This window comes from Pygocentrus nattereri, chromosome 26 (assembly GCF_015220715.1).
Source record: "Pygocentrus nattereri isolate fPygNat1 chromosome 26, fPygNat1.pri, whole genome shotgun sequence".
Taxonomy (NCBI): Eukaryota; Metazoa; Chordata; class Actinopteri; order Characiformes; family Serrasalmidae; genus Pygocentrus; species Pygocentrus nattereri.
The window spans coordinates 31110203-31130293 of record NC_051236.1 but is presented as its reverse complement, the minus strand read 5'-3'; the positions used below and the strand labels follow the sequence as shown (position 1 = coordinate 31130293).

The following is a 20091-nucleotide window of genomic DNA, read 5'->3' as shown; positions in this document are numbered from 1 at the left end:
CGTCTGTGAGATTTAGCTGTGGTTTTCACCCTTGCCCTTTAAGCACAGATTTCTTTGAGTTCCCTGAATCTTTTGATGCTATTATGCACTGTAGAGGGTAAAATACCTAAAATCCTCACAAATGTTGTTATGAAGCTGTTGAATAATTCACTGATGGATTTTTGCAGCAATGTGTCGAGCCTTAATGGATGCTCCTTTTATACCCAAGCATGATTGCATCCAGGATTGTAGCTCAAACTTTCAGAATTGTGTGGCCAGGTTTGACCCAGAGATTTTATTAGGGTGGCACTGCTATGAAAAAAATATTTTAAAATCAGCTTTACTTCATTAAAATAACATAAAAAATGATAAAAGTAATTTTACTCTGTACGTATCTATCTATCTATCTATCTATCTATCTATCTATCTATCTATCTATCTATCTATATTACATATAATTTCAACATGAATAAAATATTATTACTGAAAAACAAAACTGATGCAATGGAAATTTGTATCAAGTAAATCAAATGAAATCAGCCTGGCTTTAGCACATACTTGTTTTAGCACAGATATGCATTTACCATAACATGTAAATAGTTAGCATGATAAACACAGAGCAGCGCCGCTGAAGGGGCCCAGTGTACATTCATTCACCTTCTTGCTCTGCAAATTAGCCTATCACAGCATGTTAAGCTAATAACTGAATGTAGTGTCATCAGACTCTTATAACTGACTTGTAAGAACCCAGATTGGCAGATTTTTATTGTAGTATATAGGGCTGCCTGTCTCAAGTTCCATAACTGGGGTCATGCTGGCCACCCCTTGGCTGAACCTGTGTTTCTGCTTCTTTTGACATTTTACAATGTTCCTTTGTTCCCTGGTTCCAACTTTTTGGAACATATCACAGTCATCAATTTCAGAATAAGCATACATTTACAAAAAGCTGGTAAGCATTCAATATCTTGTCTTCTTTTAAAATCTGCTCTGCAGAGCCTGCAGTAGGTGAGCTTTAATCAGTGTAAATGTTTTGTAGATGGAGTCGTGTGTAAAGTGGGCAGCCTGCAGCAGATCAGTGTTTAAGCGTATGTGTGTTGTGTGTAGATGAAATGCCCCCATGGTTAAATGTGCTCTGACATTTCCCCACTCTCTCTCTACCCACTCCTTTAACGGGTTGTGCTTCATAAATAAATGACCCCTCAGAATAAAGCGTCTGCGCTGTATCTGCTGCTTCAGGAGCCTCTCTCTGAAAGGTCAGCTGCCGCGGGACCCGCGTCTGCGAAACAAATTAAGTGAGAGGGAGACGAATGCAAAGCAAAGCAGCCCGTGTTTATTGATGGCCACCATTTAGAGCCCCCCTGTAACCCATTTTTCACTCTCTGCCAGCAAGGAGGCTTGTTTTGAAAATGAATTTGAAGCAGGGCGCTTTTCAGAGTTGTAGTCAGACTGCAGTGTCGAGTTTCACTTACATCTGTCTGCAAAGAATGTCACAAATTGTAGGAAAGGGAAGCAAAAGCTTCCCTAAAGTAGAAAGTAAGTGCTCATCTGTGATGGCATTTACTGGAAAAAGGACACACAGCTTCTCAAAGGTTTTGGCACGTTTTGCCTTCTCTTGCGATTTCAAAATAATGTTTGTTTTTCTTTTCTCACTAGTTTAAGAAAGACTACCTGCAAACGTACCAATGTGTAATGTTGCAAGGGAGTTGCGTGACCCTTTTGCCATCCCCCTCACCTGTCTTGTGTCTGCAGCCCCATCCTCTCCTTATTACTTCCAGGTATTTCTTGTTTATTCTGAGTGTATTACCTTGGTTGGTTGTTGTGTTTGATTTATTTTCTTACAAGCTCTAATTTATGGTTGGATGTTGGTTTCCCTATAGTCTCAGCATCTTGATTTCTTGTGTTCTTTCTTAGTCTATTTCTTTTTTCCTTTCGTTTTCATCTCAGGTTGCAATAAAATCTCAGACTCACCTTTGCATCCTGCCTCCTTATTTGAGTAAAGTTGGCAATGCTCATCTTGGTGTCCACCAAGATTATCTAGAAAATTAGGTAGAAACAAACCATCTCTTCTAGAATCAGCATTGACAACATACACTAAACTATTAGGTGTCGTCCTTAGTATGAATGATATGATTTCCCTAAATAAAGTTTTTTTTTGCAAGTTATTATTGAAAGTACGTACTGAAAATATGAAAATCAAAGAGAAGCTGCTATTGGACTGGCCACCCCAGAGACCAGACCTCAACATCACTGAACGTGTTTGGGATCACTTGGATCGGGACAAGCAGAAAAGGCAACCAACTTCTAAAACTGAACTTAAAAAAATGGAAAAATTGCCATTTAGATAAAAAAAAACTGAAAGCAAATCTCCCAAAAAGAAAGGAAGCTGTAATAAAGGAAAAAAGGTGAAACCATTAAAAGCTGAAAATGTTTATGTTAAGTTAGGCTTCCGTGTAATTTTCAGCAACACCATTTTGAATGGTCCCTCAACAGACTCTCAGTAACTCAAAAACATATGAGGGTAGGATTAGGTTTTGGGCTGAGGTTAAGGTTAGGGTTAGGATTAGTCAGTAACATATCAACAGAACATCTACAAGATATTTACTTCAGTGTATTCAGATGCTTCATCACTGCTACTCCACTGAAATATTGTTGATACGTTACTGATACCCTGTTGAGAGTTTATTAATAACTCAAAATGGATCACTCCAAATAAAGTGTTACCTAATTTTCTGTTAAACATGTTTTCCTTGTTTCCTTTTTTACTTTTGCACAGTACAGTATATATTTATGCAGGAAATGTGTGACCCCCATGTCCCAACAAGGCATAAAAACCAATCTGTGTGTATGCCTGAGGGTGGGGGTTAATGCAGGATTTTAGGGAGTCTTTGTTCTCATGGCATTGAGCTGCTTTATCGGTGTGTGGAGGCTCATGTGATTGGCGTTATAGTGGCTTATATCTGCCCTATGTTCTTTCAGATGGTGGATTTTGCGCTGCTTTTAAATGCTGAGCTTTCCATCCCTATTGAAACGCACCCAAACTAATCCTGACATTTGTAATTCCTGACTTGTTATGATTTGGGATCAGTTTTAGGGGTTTTCAGTTGGACTGAAGCAGAAAAGTGTAACTCATCTTGATGCTGTTTGTAAGTGATGCAAATAAGACTTTTTTTAATGAAATTTATGCCGCAGCCAAGGAGAAGATGGAAGGTAATGTAGATTTAAGTCATAAATGGATTCGTTAAGGATTGCTATCTGCAGCGAGGCCTGTTGGAACTGGAGTTTTTCTGAGTGTCACACTGCCTCTGCCACCCACAGACCCATAAGAAATTCTTCTGATCTCTGACGAGGACCAACTTTTTCATGAAAGCGATATGTTCTTTGCCATTTGAGGAAGATTTCCACACATCTACAAGTGTCACTGATGCTTTTCATGTTTGTTCAAATCGCAGAACACTTTTTTTCTCTGTGCCAATACTTACGAACTGAAAAACCTTGCAATGTGGGTGTTGTAAGTTAGATACTGTTTTGCTTTGTGATTTGCCTAAAGCCTCTTTGTGCTGACGAGACAGACATGGACCGCTCACCAGTCGTTTCAACATGCAAAGTGAGCATCTTTGAAAACAGTGCCTCGAGACTAAAAAGCCAACTTATCTCTTTGAAACACGAAATGTAAAACACATTGGAAGAATGCTTTAGGTTAGCGTTGTTGTGTTGTTGATCAAAGGTATAGACACAATCTGCTTGCGTGGAAGGACCCAGACTGTAAAAAGTGCAGGATGAAAGCCAAATTTGTCTTGTGCTTCATCACAAGAAGACTGAAATGTAAAGTAGATGGGGCTCAAATCAGACCAGCATTGACTACAGTATTAAAAAAAAAAAAAACAGCCTTGTTTTGGAGGCCTAACATGTCAAAGAGTATTATACGATTACAAGGAGAAGACATGACAGAAACAGAAGAAAAAGACATATTTTTTCGTTATTTTGAAACTTTTCTGACACATTTTTGACCTCTACTGGTTTTACCTGTGCTGTTAGGTCAGATTTGGGTTTGGGTTGTTTGTGTTTGTTTGTGAGCTCGCCCCACACAAAGAGAAAAGCTGCAGTGTTTTTGGAAGTTATTTTTGGCTCAGATTCAAGTCTTGATTACGACTTTGTGCTGTGTGTGAGCTTTTGTATGTGTTTGTTGTATTTCCATATGAAAAGGCAGCTTATTTAGGGTCAGTCACCGAGATCCGCGTCTCCTTGCGATGATGTTTCAGAAGGAGGCGCATCTGGGCCTCCTCGGAGACTCAAGGCGGGAGGTGCCTGTCACTATGAGTTCCTCCATCGTCCCAAACACAGGGCCAACCAAACTGCCTCCAACCAAAAGGCATCAGTGGCATCAGCCCTCTGCCTGGCACTGAGAAATGCCCCTCACAAAATTGCACAAATGAATGACCCTGAACCGCACAACAGGGAATTTCTTTTTTTAATGTGTGTGCCTATGCATCATGTCTTTTTTACCGTGAATATTAGCTCCCCTCCCCCTTTTTAGTCTTTTTTCTTAACTTATTTTTTCACTTTTTTAAAGGGTTTTTATGTAGGCCACTGAAAGTTGCATGCGGTCAACCAGTCATCATTTACAAGCTCAATCGAAGTCACTGGAAGAGGTAAACCGAATCTGCAATACAATTACCATTTTTTCATTTTCATTTGTTGCCGTGACAATTTTATCTGATTTAGAGACTCACGACTATTATTTCTAACAGTGAAATGAATTCTTTTAACAAAGCGAGGCCTTTTTAGGTCATTAGATCATTAGTAGGTCCTTTTTCCTGTTGTTTTGTTCATTTTGTTTTCCTGAGATCATCCCTTAAGCGGAGATGATGTGAGAAAATGTTTGTGTTTTGGAGGTGAAACAATGGTGACCTCTAGTGGTCAGTTTTGTCGTCTGTGGCAAACTACATAAAACAGCTGTTTGTTCTAGTTTCCTGCAATAGACACTTGAGGACTGACGATGATTTTCAGAAGAAATGTTCCCCTTTCTCAGCGACTTTAACTGATTATAGGAGGACTGGAGGAGAATTGATTTAAATGCAAATAAAATGTATAGAGAAGATCCACATTCACATTCTAGTACAGGTGTGCTAATTGCCTGTTGGCGAGGTTAAAAGAGCCTCAAGACTTTTTCATTTTCACCTCAATTTTTGCCATAACACTTTGACACTCCATACTTAAGTGAAAGGTTTGGTGTGATTTCCTAAAGCTGTAAATTCTTTTTACCTTATAGTTATTCACACTGCTCAGTCGCTTGTAAGGGTGCCACCTCCACCTCTTAAAGCAGTAGTTCAAATTCACATTTCGTGCCGTTTTTTTTTTTCTTCTCAAGCATCCAGCTGTTCACTAATGTCAAATAGACACTGTATGACACTGCTGCCAATACAAATCCGCAAAAGTACATCACATAGCTAAATTGTGGTAGTAGCCATCTCGACAATCACAGCTCTCTAACAGAACAGAGGTTGGATGTAGGTCAATAGGTGTGTAATTGCTGTCCCAGGTTGTGTTGGTACAGCTGGACATGAATGAGAGTGGACACAGCCCAGGCAGTGTATGCCCCCCTGCGGTCAGAACCAACTTTATTCCCCCTCCTTCCTTTAGCCAAAGTGACATTATGGGGCCAGACAGTGCAGTGTCCAGCCACGTTACCCTCAGAACTGCTGCATTAGGGGCACCACAAAAAAATATAGGCTGGCTGCAAAATAACTGCAGGCAATCACAGCTAAAACTCCTCACTGCTGAGCGCTGGGAAAATGCTGTGGCTTGCAAGTTATGACCTCCCTGCAGCCTCAGCCACAAAGACACAGTCAATATGACACTGTACAGTTTTTCATGTTTATGGAATGCATTAAAATACCATTGACTGTACCATATAATAAATAAAGTCTTTTTCAGGATGTGCCATTTCACTGGTAACAGTGCAATATACCACCATAACACACAACAGTCCTTCCTGTGGCAAAATGACTGAACTGTACCATATATAAACTATTTTAGGAATATATATTGTGGCATTGGCTCAGAAGAAGAACCAGATAATGCCATGTTTCAGCTCATGGCACATTCTATTAAACAAAGCAGAAAAGGCCATTGAGCAACAGCGAGGAAAGCTCATCTATAACCATACAACATCCACTAAACCCACATTAAATACCCCACAGCAGAACACAATAAAATGCAGCCTACAAATAAACGCATCTTAAACTAACATATAACATTAACAACTAAATATCCATTCAGCAGAAGGGAGGAGGCATGGACAGACGCAGCTTTGCATGCCACATCCTTTGAGCTACTGTTTAAATAAGTGTGTGGTGGACGCCACACTGGGGTCCATACAGTCTAAACAAAGTCTCTGAGGTGCACAGGTAATATGCTCTGCGCTGTGTCCTGACTTGGCAGGAACTCTCGTTCATGGGGCCAGTACAGGGACTGGATCTTGGAGTAGTGCCCTTTCCCGCCATGCAGGTTGTACAGCCACACACGTGCCCCAGCAGCTGCCTTTGGCAGTGCTAGTGTACGCCCATGTCTGGCGTAGTTGCAAGTTGCAGCCATCCTCTTGGCCAGTGAAAGAGTAAAAAGTAAATATGGTTACTTATTATATATTGTGAAAATTTATTATAAGTACATCATCATATTTTTGCCATACTGTCCACCTCTACTTCATGATGTCTGATAAGGCCGTGTCGAGGATGGCAGTGAGCCGTTTCCCGTCTTTGCTGCTCCCGTCAACTCCTCCTCGACCTCCTCCGCCAAGTAGCATTGTGTTACTTGCTTCAGTTTCTTTTCACTGAGGAAGCCTTCTCTGCCTTGGCAGCAGCTGTTGAGAGGCTGGCCAATGCATGAGCTGAACATGCTCCTTCAGTCCTTCTGCCAGCAGTGCATACAAGAAATGATCCACTGCTAACTCCTCTTGTGCAGCCTTCTCAAATTCTAGGAAGGCCTGCCAAGCCATCCTGCTCAGCTCTACCGTCAACACACAGACTCTGGAGGCTGTCTTCTTCGCCATCCGCCCTTAAGTTTGTTGATCTCCTACTCAATTTCTTCTAGTTTGTTAGTGAAATCCCAATTCTGACACCATTGTGGTGTTGGCTCAGAAAAAGAGCCATGGAATGCCATTTTTCTGCTCAAGCAAAAGCTCTTTTACTGAACAAAGCAGAAAAGGCCACTGAATAAGGGTAAGAATAGTAGAGAAAGTCTCCTCTAACTATACAACATCTGCTGACAGTAAACACTTAACCCACAGCAGAACACAATAAAACATCTTAAATTAACAAACTACAACAACAAATGTCCTTTCAACAGAGGGGAAGGTGCAGGCAATCACAGCTTTGCATGCCACACTTCTTGTGCTCTTCTTGAAATGTGGGAGCATGTGGTGGATGCCACAATATATATGTAAAAAGAAATCAGTAGGTTATGATGGATATGTAAAAGTGAGCAAATCAGATGAGCTAAAAGTTCAGCCTTCTTTAGCTCAGCTGAAGGTCAGTGCAATACTAGGTGCTGATGAGGACATGTTGGGAAAATGTCCACTGAGACAACAGGTTAAAAAGTTACATTTTTTTTTTTTCTTGTGGAAAAGTGAGCACACACCATTTCTGGGCCTTGCTACCATCAGCTAGAGTTAGTTAGCCTAACAGTAGTAACACAGCTTAGAAATAAAGCTGTGCTACATCAGCCATCTAATTCACATCCTTAACATGTCCTTGAAACGTGCTTAAGACATTTGTTTTAAAAGGATATTTATGTTATATAAAATATGTTCCACCATTCTATATCACCCACAAGACACAATCTTTTTTATTCAGTGACAGATCAATGACCAAAATAAAAGCTGAGACTGAAAAGCTTAAGGATTCCATCAATCTATATAAACTATTACATACAGGCCAATACGTCCAAGACTAAAATAAAAGACCAGGCAGAGCCCCGCTTAGCATCTGAAACTAGCCTAGACCATAGCTACTTAGAGCCATTCAGTTAGTGGTGAAATCTGGTCCACAAAAAAGCCTCTTAAATATTTATCTTTACTTCCTTGATGGACACATGACCAAAATAAAAGCTGGAGCAGAACAGCTTCAGGACTGCACCCCTCTATACAGATACCAACTTCTTTTTTAAATTCACTGACCGATCTATGACCAAAATGAAAGCTAGGGCTGAAAATTTTTGAGCCTGGGAATCCAACTCGATTGCCCATCCAGTCCCTGACCAGGTTGCTTAACAACTTACAGATTTCACCACTCTACATAAGCTTCTCGGCACACTTAATTCCTTAATTGATCCAGAGCCACTGTCTGAACAGCTCCAAGTAGCCTTGGTGTAGTCTAGTTTCAGGCGCTACACAGGGGTTAGCCTGGTTAGGGACTGGGTTTAAAAAAGAAGACATCTGCATTTACAGCTCTTATCCAGAGCGACTTACAGAAAGTGCTTTGTCTATCTAGAGAAAGTATCTCTGTTAGTTACCAATAGTTTAGAGAGAGAAAGCCAGTCCTGAGCTCAGATACTGCTAGATACAAAAAGTCACTGTTGATACTGAGAAAAAAGGAGCAAAGTTGAACACAGAACTCAGTGCAATACAATAAACTACACTACACAGTGCAGCACAATAAAATGTAATATCCAAATGCAGCACAATATATTGCAATCAATACTTAATTCAATGCTCATTTATGTGCCGTGTAAAGAGATGTGTCTTCATTATTTAACATTGAGTGGGAATTTGTCACTAACAAAATCATAACACTGACAAATCTTAACTTAATGTGTCAGTGGTATAATTCTAGCTAATTTTCAGCATAAATCCAAAGCTCTAGCCAGTAATGCTACATGACAAGCAAACACAGCTAGTCAATGATCATTTTGTATATATTTAGCTTATTACTATTACTACAATTATTGCTTTCAGTTATTTAGATCATAACACAATCCTTGTAAATATCTCAGGTTTGAATAGCCATCTTTTTTTTAGCCTGGGACCAGTTTGAACCATTTTGGTAGAATTGCCCAAATACATGAGGGCATATCCCTAAAACATATTATTTAGGGACAACTTAGTTTGTCTTCACAAATGTTTATTTGGAGGGGTGGGGGTGGGGGGGGGTCAACCACATAAACAAACATACAAAAAAAAAAAAAAAATCACGGCTTTGTTGCTCTCGTTAGCACATTCCAATAAACTGTTCTTACATTTGACATCACCGATTGTAAGGATGGAGTGAAGCAGAGGCTGACTTGATATTTGTCTTAATGCTACTCGGCATTTTTCCTGTGGAAAAAAAGAAACAGTATTTTTTTAAATATGCATCTTATTTACTTCTTCATTATTATATTTAAATTATATTCACTTATTAGAGCTGCAGCAATTAGTTGAAAAAGTATTTTTACTGGTAATGTGTCATTTACTTTAATTTTTAAACGCATTTAAATTTTAAACCTATTTATTTGACATACCAGGTTGTCCAGGTTGTTGTTGAGCCACTGATGACCCCATGCCTGGCTGGTGTCCCGAGGTGCCAGCAATAGTGACCTGCTGCAGGGTGGGTCCACCGCTCATCATGGGCTGTCCTGGATGGCCAGAGGCGACGGGGCCGGGGGGTCTGCATTTTGAAAGTCCCTTCCCAAAGCCCACTGCTGCCACCAAGGCGTTGGTGTCAGCTGGATTGAATGATTGTTTGTTCTGCCGCAAAGCTTAATAAAAACATACAAATAATAACCGCAATGTACAAAAAACATTTTTGTAATTATATAAATAATTGCATGTTACATAGAGGTTTCACATGAGACACTGGACATACACTAAATGACTTAAAATCTTAACAGATTCCTTAAAACGAAGAGCATCACAAACTTAATGTCAATTTGTCACAGAATTTCTTGTCTTTCTGTCATGAGGGCACTCACACTAGACAACAAGGCAAAGAAACAAACACACATAACAAGTCTGGTCCATGAATAAGTCCTCAGTAACACACACATAGCTCAACTTACTGGACTGGACCGCTTTGTGCTTTTATGTGCAGCAAGAGTGCAAACTAGGGATTAAAATAGGGCTGAGAAGTGCCAATACAGTGAGAGCTGGAGAAATATTTCAGCACATACTGGCAGCTGACTTGAAATTGTAAAGAGGGTGCTTTGACATCTGGATTGACACATTATAAACACGGAAATTGCTCTTTTTTGCCTGTGTTTTAAACACAACTCTCTGGTTGGCTTTGTTTAAATCAGTCGTTGATTAAATGACCTTCTCACACTACAGGACTCAAAAATATCAAACTGTTTGATAATATCGGAGGGCCTCTGATCACTTCAGAGCTCAATCAGGGGGCTAAAGATTCACTTGTTTCTTCTCGCAAAATACCAGATCGTCTGCACTGTCAATCAAGCTCCTGACCTGGAAAATCAGTTCAGATTGTGAAAAGTTGTTGCAAGGGGCAAATTAGACAAAAAACTGTGTAGTTTGAGCCCAGCCTAAGGTGAAGAGAATAAAAGCACACCTGCAGTTTCTGCCTCTCGGTCATCCCGAGGATTGTTGAGCTTTTCCAACAGGTTTGAGCAGAGTTTATTCAGTGCCTGGATCTGTTTCTGTTTAACAACCCAATATTCAAAAGGTTAAATCAACAACACCAAGATAGGAGTCTTTAGATTGTTTAACCTATAACAAAGCTGTTAGTTTTATGTAAAAATAGAAAAAAAAAAAAAAAAAAAAAAAAATCAATAGCATCAATTATTCAGACATGCCAGCTGCTAATTACATATAACAGATCGATCAGACTGATGCTGACTGAAGCTAGTATAGCTATGCATACTTAATCTGAGGGATTATAGTTAAAATAAACCAGATCTACTTTAGCAATTAATACATTACCTGAAGAATTACATTGCAAAATAAATCAATAAAAAGTCAGGTCAATTTAAGCCAAGACCAAAGCTTTTTTGTTGAATTAACTCAAGTTGAGGTCAATGGAGTTACCTAACTCCCCAATTCAAATTTCCCCCTCCCCCAAATTTGGTCACTGCCTGCTTGCATCCGTAGGCCGTGACTACCCCCATCATATTACATCTTTTGGCTGGAAGAATGAGGGCTCTGTGGTTCGTCCTCTTGCAATCCTCACAAAAGACAGCTGCGATGTCACGGAAAGTCAAACTCATCATGAGACCGCATCTTGGTAGCACGTCATCCCGTGGTAAGGAGACTGAGAGGAGGAAGCATTTAGACCTCATTCCTCATAACTGAGATGCAGTACTGCAGTCTGACCAAGCTACATTTTTGAGGTCAATAAAGCCATGCAGCTGGTTGCCTCAGTTTAAACTTTTATACTTTATAGCTATTAAATAAATAAAATGAAATTTCATTTTATTTAAGTAAATTAAATAGAATATATACTATAAAAGTCAAATTCAATAATTATTTTACATGACAGATTTTTTAAAAAAATTTTATGCATAACTATTAATGCACTACCTGAGCTACTTCAGGTCCAATCCTGGCAGCTTCTGCACTCAGCTGTTTCTCTTGTTCCTCCACTTCTGGGTCAGGTTTTGTTCTGAGGTGGTCCGGCACAATCTCGTGACTAAAGACAGGTACCCTCTGCTCTGTAAGTTTCTGAATTAAAGGGAAAAATACCAGGATGTACTTTAGATTCCTAACATTTTCACCTGTTCTGATGAAGTCAGTAATGAAGGACAGACACTTACTGCCAATTCTTCATCTCTGTCTGGAGACAGCAGGAGAGGAATAATGACCTGGTTCCGGTACGATGGAGTTTTCTCATTACGTAACAGTTTGTTGACTGTGTTTAACTGCCCGGACAGAAGGGCAAAGTTGTCCAGCACTGAGGGCCTGAGATGAAAAAAAAAAATAAAACAGTGACTCTCTGTTCTCTGTATTATGCAACAGGGATAAATATGAGTATACAAGACTCATCATAACACTAAAACTACTCTCAATTTTCTGAATCAGACATAAATAAATACTACCATTAATGTGGTTGTCTCCCTATTAGCTGAAAGTGCATACACGTTGATATTTACAACTTTTTTTCTATTCTCCCTTCAATTTGGACATTGCTAATTCCCACCTGCTGGCAGCTAGGCCTCTATGGCATGATGCCACAGGCTGGGAGGATAGAGTGCTTTATCCTCTTGGACTTCTGCTCTTGGAGGCGCTGCGGTGCTGGTGGGATGCGAACCTGCCCATCCTTATGATAACTCATGAGCTGAGATAACCCTAAACAACTCTGCCACTGACTTCCTTATCATTTTGTGTTGACCTGACTATACTTTTTTACAGTGTCCTTCTGCACTTCATCTAAAAACAAACCAATTTTACATACACCGATCAGGCATAACATCATGACCACTGTTTCTATGCTCACTGTCCATTTTATCAGCTCCACTTAACAGATGCACTTTGTAGTTCTACAATGACAGACTGTGGTCCATCTGTTTCTCTGATACTTTGTTAGCCCCCCTTTTACCCTGTTCTTCGTGGTCAAGGCCCCCATGGACCTTCACAGAGCAGGAACTATTTGGGTGATGGATCATCTCAGCACTGCAGTAACACTGATGTGGTGTGTTAGTGTGTGTTGCACTTGTCTGAGTGGATCAGACACAGCAATGCTGCTGGAGTTTTTAAACACCTCAGTGTCGCTGCTGGACTGAGAATAGTCCACCAGCCAAAAATATCCAGTCAACAGATGAAGAACTAGAGGAAGACCAGCACAAACTGCACAGCTGCATATGAGCTATCGTCTCTGACTTTACATCTACAAGGGGGACTGACAAGGTAGGAGTGTCTAATAGAGTGGACAGAGAGTGGACAGAGTGTTTAAAACTCCAGCTGCACTGCTGTGTCTGATCCACTCATACCATAACACAAACTAACACTGATTGGTGTATAGTATACGGTGTAAAAGTAATACACCAACCTGAATTTATTTCATTTCTAGGCAAAACAATTTTTCAGCAACAGAAAAACGAATACATATTTAATAAAAAATATATATGCAGAAATCTCAACAACTAAAGATACCATAACACAACAGTATTAAAAGGTGTCCACCCTTTGTCTTTATTACAGTTTCTGTTCTTTTCATTAGACTTTCTGCAGGGATTATTTTCCACAGTAATCCCAAATACATTTAAAGATATTGAGGTCTGGGCTTTGGGGTGGTCAATCCATTATGCTGAGGACAGCAGCAGCTTCTTTATTTGATTTGCTTCTTTTTGTCCATTTTTCCTCAGTAATAGCTTTTCAACCACTTCATGTCCTTTCAGACCCATAGCGCTGCGTTGTGTTCTCACAGCAGAAGGATGGACATGTCTTTTAAATGCATTTTTGAGTTCTAGAGAATCCATTTTTTTCTCCACTAATCCTAACCCTAACCCCTATCTCTTTAGTTTTCCCCTTCTTTATGTACTTGGATTATTTTGTATCAAAGCTTCTCAGAATTATCTCCCAAAGAACTAGTAACTTGGATTCAACAGCCTTTTGGACCAACTGGAAATGAAATAAATGAAGAGTGGTCAGTACTGTACTGTACCCAGTTAATGTATGCCAAGACCTGGCACTCACCATGTCAACCGGTCATATTCATTTTCCAGCTTATAGATGAAGCTCTGGAGAGAATTCTTTAGATGCGCAACTCGAGAAATCAGAGACTCCAAGGATGCTTCCAACTGCTTTTCTTCTCTTTGCTGAAAAATCATAATAAGTCGACAACAACCTATATTGAAGAGGCTAATGAAGAAAATAAATAAAAACTACCAACTAAAGATGCGTGTTATACCCTATAAAAAGGAGCATTTTAATTAAGGTTTGGGCCTTTTGTTTATCCAGAAAGATAAGCAATTTACACACTGGCATGTTAACTAATAGCGCTGGCATTTCATTTCCCAAACTAACTCCCACAATGATAAAAATAAAAAACACGCTGCACGAACTGACCGAAGTGTTTAAGAAACGTTATCCTCTGCAATTTAGACCCAACTTCCTGACTACCAGTGTTTCTAAAGCAGTGGAATACCAGCATATTAGCTAGCATTGATGATAAAAACAAATTCATTAAAATGATTAAAATCTTTAAGATGTTACGTCTATTTAGTAGCGGCACTCTCAAGAGGCGGTAAATATGTTGCTGTTCGGCATCTAACTGAATTTTTTAAATAAATGTTATGATTAGTCGCACTTACTCTAATTTAAACGGGTTATCTTGAACAAAAGTGGGTAACCTAGTTAGCTAACCTAGCCTAGCTCCCCTAGCTAACGAAGGCAGATTCACTCACTGCACCTCCTCCACTGGCGCAGCACTAACCTTAGTGCTTACAATTAAACACTTACAATAAAACACTTTATACACACGGATACGAAACAAACGAGCTGTTATTAAATGTAAGCGGGATTCAACGAGGCAAACGATTTCTAAAATCGAAATACATTTAAGTTCAAACACATTTTACCTGCATGTTTACATATAGCAGAGCTGCTCACGGACACCCAGCGCCGGAAGCACACAGCACGGACGGCAGAAAGCAAAAAAAAGCCCTCGATTATTTAGGCAGGGATTTCTGAAAATAAGAGAAAAAAATAGAACTTGTTCAGCTTAGAATTAGATTTTGGAAACTCATCTAAATCCAAATCTTGCATGATTAAATACGTGAATGTAAGAGATTAAATTGTATTATATATGTCATTGTGTACTTTAGACTTCAAATTATTCCGACTCCTGTCAACTACACCAACCCCTCATTTCTGTCCTATTTGCTGATATTAATTTTTTTAATTATGTAAAATAATAAATTAAAGATTAGCATTAATGTACTTAAATTAATTAAATTAAAATCGACGTAAACGCAAAGTGACATGAGTAGTTGTAGCACGGTGAAAACTTTTATTTTGACATTATTAAACCCACTGTGCTCCCTCTTTAGTGTTCCGGAGGGGCTGTTAGCTTTAGGCTAAGCTAAGTGCAGACAGCAAAGCGAAGTTAGCGGCGATATATAAAAAAATTCATATTCATAATTTTGTTTATTGTGTTGCTAAACGCTGAAGTGCAAACAACGAATCTGCTAGTAATGGTAAACACGGCATGGCAGAAAGACAGGACAATGAGGTAAATCGGCGTTAATGCTCTCTGTTTATTCTTGTTTTGCTGGAACTTGTTTGCGGACAGTCCTGTGATTTATTTATTTTAGCATAAGTTATTTGCTCGCTTGTTAAAGAGCAGTTATTTCAGGGCTTAGTTTTGTAGTTCTAGATGCGTAATTTAAAGTCCTTGTTTTATGAGAATATGTTGCTTATAATTAAAGTGCCTTAATATTTGTAAAACACCTTATAATGTTACTTAGTCAAACTGCAAAATATACAGCAATGCCCAGCTGAAGAAAACCAGTCAGTAAAAAGAGAGAAACCTCTGTTTTAGCGGCAAAAAACACCAAGAAACAAAAAAACGATCCATGTCATGTCAGTGTTGTTTACCAGCCCCTCCCTGAAATGGTTCCCTCTTACAGAAACATCTTTATATTAAGAAGCAAGAAGTGGCTCTTTGTAGACCGTCATTTGTTAAATTTCAGCCATTCTGCTTGTGTTGTTTCGACCCAGATAACCCTTCTGTCCATGAAACCAGATGGGTTATTTATTTAGTCTCTCGAGTTTAATGAAGACCAGCTGTAGCTTGGTCATTCATTCTTTACCATTATTTATTGATTTGTGAACTGGCTATTAGACTGTATAGATTTGCTTCAGAGTTCACTTCATTTTGTATAGCTGTTTTTGCACTATATGCCTTCTACTTCTGCCTGTAATTCTATTCCAGTATAAATATATATATTACATATATCATACCATACCAGTACATGTCGTACCAGCACTTTACTATGCCTTGTTGTAGTGCTCCCTAAATAGATCTTGGGGTCATTCATTTTTATTTATGGGGTGCAACATAAATACGACGGATGCGTTACTATGACATTGAGCGTGTTTCTGAATAATGGGTTGTTGGTAAAATGTGGGGTATGCATTCTCCCGCAGGTGGAGGAGGCAGACCAGGTGTATCTGCTGATGAAAGAAGACTACCACATATCACGAAATGTGCGCCTGTCCTGGTTCCTCAGCAGGCTAAATCAGGTCATCTGGCGCTCTCCGAAGTCTGAGCTGGTACGATAGGGCTCTAACTGATTTTAAGATACATTGTTATTTTAGAAGGAGTCTAAAATTTACCCAGATTAGATATTCCCAAATGCAATGGAAACAGTGTGTTTAGAGTGAGGTCTGGGCAGGAGTTCAGTATTCAGTGGAGTTCAAAGTTCAGTGTTGCAAAAGCCATAGGCAGTGGTCTACAGAGATGTGTGATCTGGTGATGGAAGATGAGTCCTTGTTCGTTATATTCTCCCCAAGTGGGTAAATGCATGCATAGCCTGAATGGGGGATTTGCTGGCATAGGCTGCTTGCTTAGAAGGAATGGTCACTGTGAAGCTATACTGACTTATTTTGACTATAAGTCAATTTTTTATTTTTGATTTTAACTGAATATTATAATAAAAATTGCTTATATTAGTTGCAGTTGCTGTTGTCTTAAATAAAAGTGTGAATAATGAATGCAGATTCACTCAGTGCATTTCCACGACCACAACACTACAGTTAAACATGAATCACACAGTAGGTGGGATTCATGGCAGCAAATGATTTATAAAATCAAATTAAATTAAAGTATAATCTGATTTTATTGTCATGTTTAGGCTACGTACACCAGCTTGCATTTCTTGAAGTAGTTCATGATGGATTTTGAGGTGTATTTTGGGTCATTGTCCTAATGTAGAAACCAACCTTTTTTTCTCCAACCTGCTTCAGTTTCTTTACTGACTTTATCACATTTGACATTTAGTGGGATCATATTTCATCTACCCATGCAATATTTCATGCATAAAACCTTCATGCAAGTTCTTTGCTGTCATATGGGGGTTTGCTTTGCATTTCTGACCAGCCCCCAATCATGTAATGAGTTTGTTAAGGCCTTACAAGTTATATTCTAAGAATTTGCAGTAATTAGCAGCAGAGGTTGTGTTTACTTCTTTTCATTACAAAAATCAACAGAATATGTACTTTTGCTCAAGGTGCGTACAACTGTACTTGTTTCCATGCAGTTCTATACAGTGTATAAGCAGTTTATAATGAGTGGAAACTGTCATTTTTATGATGCATGTAGCTCTTGAAAGTGCTAGAAAGTATTGAGCATCTTATTGCATATCTTCTTCTTGGCAAGCGCTAGTTGACATGGATTGTTTGTGTTTTCAGCTTAAATCAGAGAATGAGCTAGACATTTTGAGTATTCTCCCAAAAGGATGGCAGCCCGATTCTCTTCCCACCTCCATGCCATACCTGCTGGTGCCGTCCACACGGGTCACCTTCCTGGCCCGGCGATACCGCTTCATCATCGAGCTGGACCTCAGCCCCTCCACCGGGATTGTGGTAACAATCTTTTACACACTTATACTTTACAGTAGCTTGTTTTACTGTCTCCTGAAACCTGCAGTGTCTTTTAGCACCTCATTTTGATCTCTCCTAAATCACTGTATTGCTTCATAACAGCTCATATTACTCTCTCGTGAAACACTACAGTGCTTTATAGCAGCTCATATTACTCTCTCCTGAAACACTACAGTGCTTTATAGCAGCTCATATTACTCTCTCCTGAAACACTACAGTGCTTTATAGCAGCTCATATTACTCTCTCCTGAAACACTACAGTGCTTTATAGCAGCTCATATTACTCTCTCCTGAAACACTACAGTGCTTTATAGCAGCTCATATTACTCTCTCCTGAAACACTACAGTGCTTTATAGCAGCTCATATTACTCTCTCCTGAAACACTACAGTGCTTCATAACAGCTCATATTACTCTCGCCTGAAACACTGTATTCCTTCATAACAGCTCATATTACTCTCTCCTGAAACACTACAGTGCTTTATAACAGCTCATATTACTCTCTCCTGAAACACTACAGTGCTTCATAACAGCTCATATTACTCTCTCCTGAAACACTACAGTGCTTTATAACAGCTCATATTACTCTCTCCTGAAACACTACAGTGCTTTATAACAGCTCATATTACTCTCTCCTGAAACACTACAGTGCTTCATAACAGCTCATATTACTCTCTCCTGAAACACTACAGTGCTTCATAACAGCTCATATTACTCTCTCCTGAAACACTACAGTGCTTTATAGCAGCTTATTTCACTCTCTTCTGAAACACTACAGTGCTTTATAACAGCTCATATTACTCTCTCCTGCAACACTACAGTGCTTTATAACAGCTCATATTACTCTCTCCTGAAACACTACAGTGCTTTATAGCAGCTCATATTACTCTCTCCTGAAACACTACAGTGCTTCATAACAGCTCATATTACTCTCTCCTGAAACACTACAGTGCTTTATAACAGCTCATATTACTCTCTCCTGAAACACTACAGTGCTTTATAACAGCTCATATTACTCTCTCCTGAAACACTACAGTGCTTTATAACAGCTCATATTACTCTCTCCTGAAACACTACAGTGCTTTATAACAGCTCATATTACTCTCTCCTGAAACACTACAGTGCTTCATAACAGCTCATATTACTCTCTCCTGCAACACTACAGTGCTTTATAGCAGCTCATATTACTCTCTCCTGAAACACTACAGTGCTTCATAACAGCTCATATTACTCTCTCCTGAAACACTACAGTGCTTTATAACAACTCATATTACTCTCTCCTGAAACACTACAGTGCTTCATAACAGCTCATATTACTCTCTCCTGAAACACTACAGTGCTTTATAACAGCTCATATTACTCTCTCCTGAAACACTACAGTGCTTCATAACAGCTCATATTACTCTCTCCTGCAACACTACAGTGCTTTATAGCAGCTCATATTACTCTCTCCTGCAACACTACAGTGCTTCATAACAGCTTATTTCACTCTCTTCTGAAACACTACAGTGCTTTATAACAGCTCATATTACTCTCTCCTGAAACACTACAGTGCTTCATAACAGCTCATATTACTCTCTCCTGAAACACTACAGTGCTTTATAACAGCTCATATTACTCTCTCCTGAAACACTACAGTGCTTCATAACAGCTCATATTACTCTCTCCTGAAACACTACAGTGCTTCATAACAGCTCATATTACTCTCTCCTGAAACACTACAGTGCTTCATAACAGCTCATATTACTCTCTCCTGCAACACTACAGTGCTTTATAGCAGCTCATATTACTCTCTCCTGAAACACTACAGTGCTTTATAGCAGCTTATTTCACTCTCTTCTGAAACACTACAGTGCTTTATAGCAGCTCATATTACTCTCTCCTGAAACACTACAGTGCTTCATAACAGCTCATATTACTCTCTCCTGAAACACTACAGTGCTTCATAACAGCTCATATTACTGTCTCCTGCAACACTACAGTGCTTCATAACAGCTCATATTACTCTTTTCATAAGTACTATAGTGCTTTATGAAAGTTCATTTTACTCTCCTGTGAAACCGTGCATTGCTTTATAACAGCTGTTACAGAAATTCCATGTATGTATATCCCTTGTTATTGGACTTGAATCAGAGACGTTTCATTGACTGAAAGGGACTGAATGTTTTTTTTTCTGTGTTCTGCAGGATGACAGTACAGGAGAGATGATATTTGATGAAGTCTTCCATGCCCTGTCCCGATGCCTGGCTGGACTGGCTGCTCCATTTAAAATTCCGGGCACGGACTTCCTGTTTCAGCCGGAAATCTTCATCACCATCCTTGCTTACTCCTCCATTGTTGGTCTCAGCTCACATCAGGTGATTACATTACTTTTCTATTGGCAAAGTTTTAATGGGTTTGAATTTTCAACATGACAGATGTTTTTGGTAACAAATAGCTTTTGTTTCCTTTTATTGCAGGTCACTTTAATGGCAGTAATACACTGTGTCAACTTCTTCTTAGTGTATTCAGCTACATTAATGCACATTAATTGCTCAGACCTGGGTCAAAATGTGCTCACAGTCATGTAATTTGCATTGCTGTGGA

The 20091-nt window shown here is 39.3% G+C and overlaps 2 protein-coding genes across 6 annotated transcripts in view; one reads left to right on the top strand and one right to left on the bottom strand.

Annotated features, from left to right (window-relative positions):
- Positions 1-8681: 8681 nt before the first annotated feature.
- med8 (mediator complex subunit 8) lies at positions 8682-14563 on the bottom strand. Its single transcript, XM_017724700.2, has 7 exons — positions 14482-14563; positions 13598-13719; positions 11719-11863; positions 11486-11626; positions 10518-10605; positions 9475-9711; positions 8682-9289 (listed from the first exon to the last, which is right to left on the bottom strand). Exons 1-7 carry the CDS (start codon positions 14485-14487, stop codon positions 9219-9221), a joined length of 810 nt encoding a protein of 269 aa, XP_017580189.1. The 5' UTR covers positions 14488-14563; the 3' UTR covers positions 8682-9218.
- Positions 14564-14973: 410 nt separating this feature from the next.
- The window catches only part of szt2 (SZT2 subunit of KICSTOR complex), a 152215-nt gene continuing 147097 nt past the window's right edge, over positions 14974-20091 (top strand). For 3 of the 5 annotated variants that reach the window (XM_037535137.1, XM_037535136.1, XM_037535138.1), the window contains exons 1-4: positions 15111-15134; positions 16052-16177; positions 17315-17488; positions 19692-19862. In XM_037535137.1, coding sequence (XP_037391034.1) covers positions 15111-15134; positions 16052-16177; positions 17315-17488; positions 19692-19862 — 495 coding nt within the window. Of the gene's footprint in view, positions 15135-16051; positions 16178-17314; positions 17489-19691; positions 19863-20091 lie in introns of all 5 variants that reach the window. The other 2 variants (XM_037535139.1, XM_037535140.1) reach the window with 1 other exon arrangement.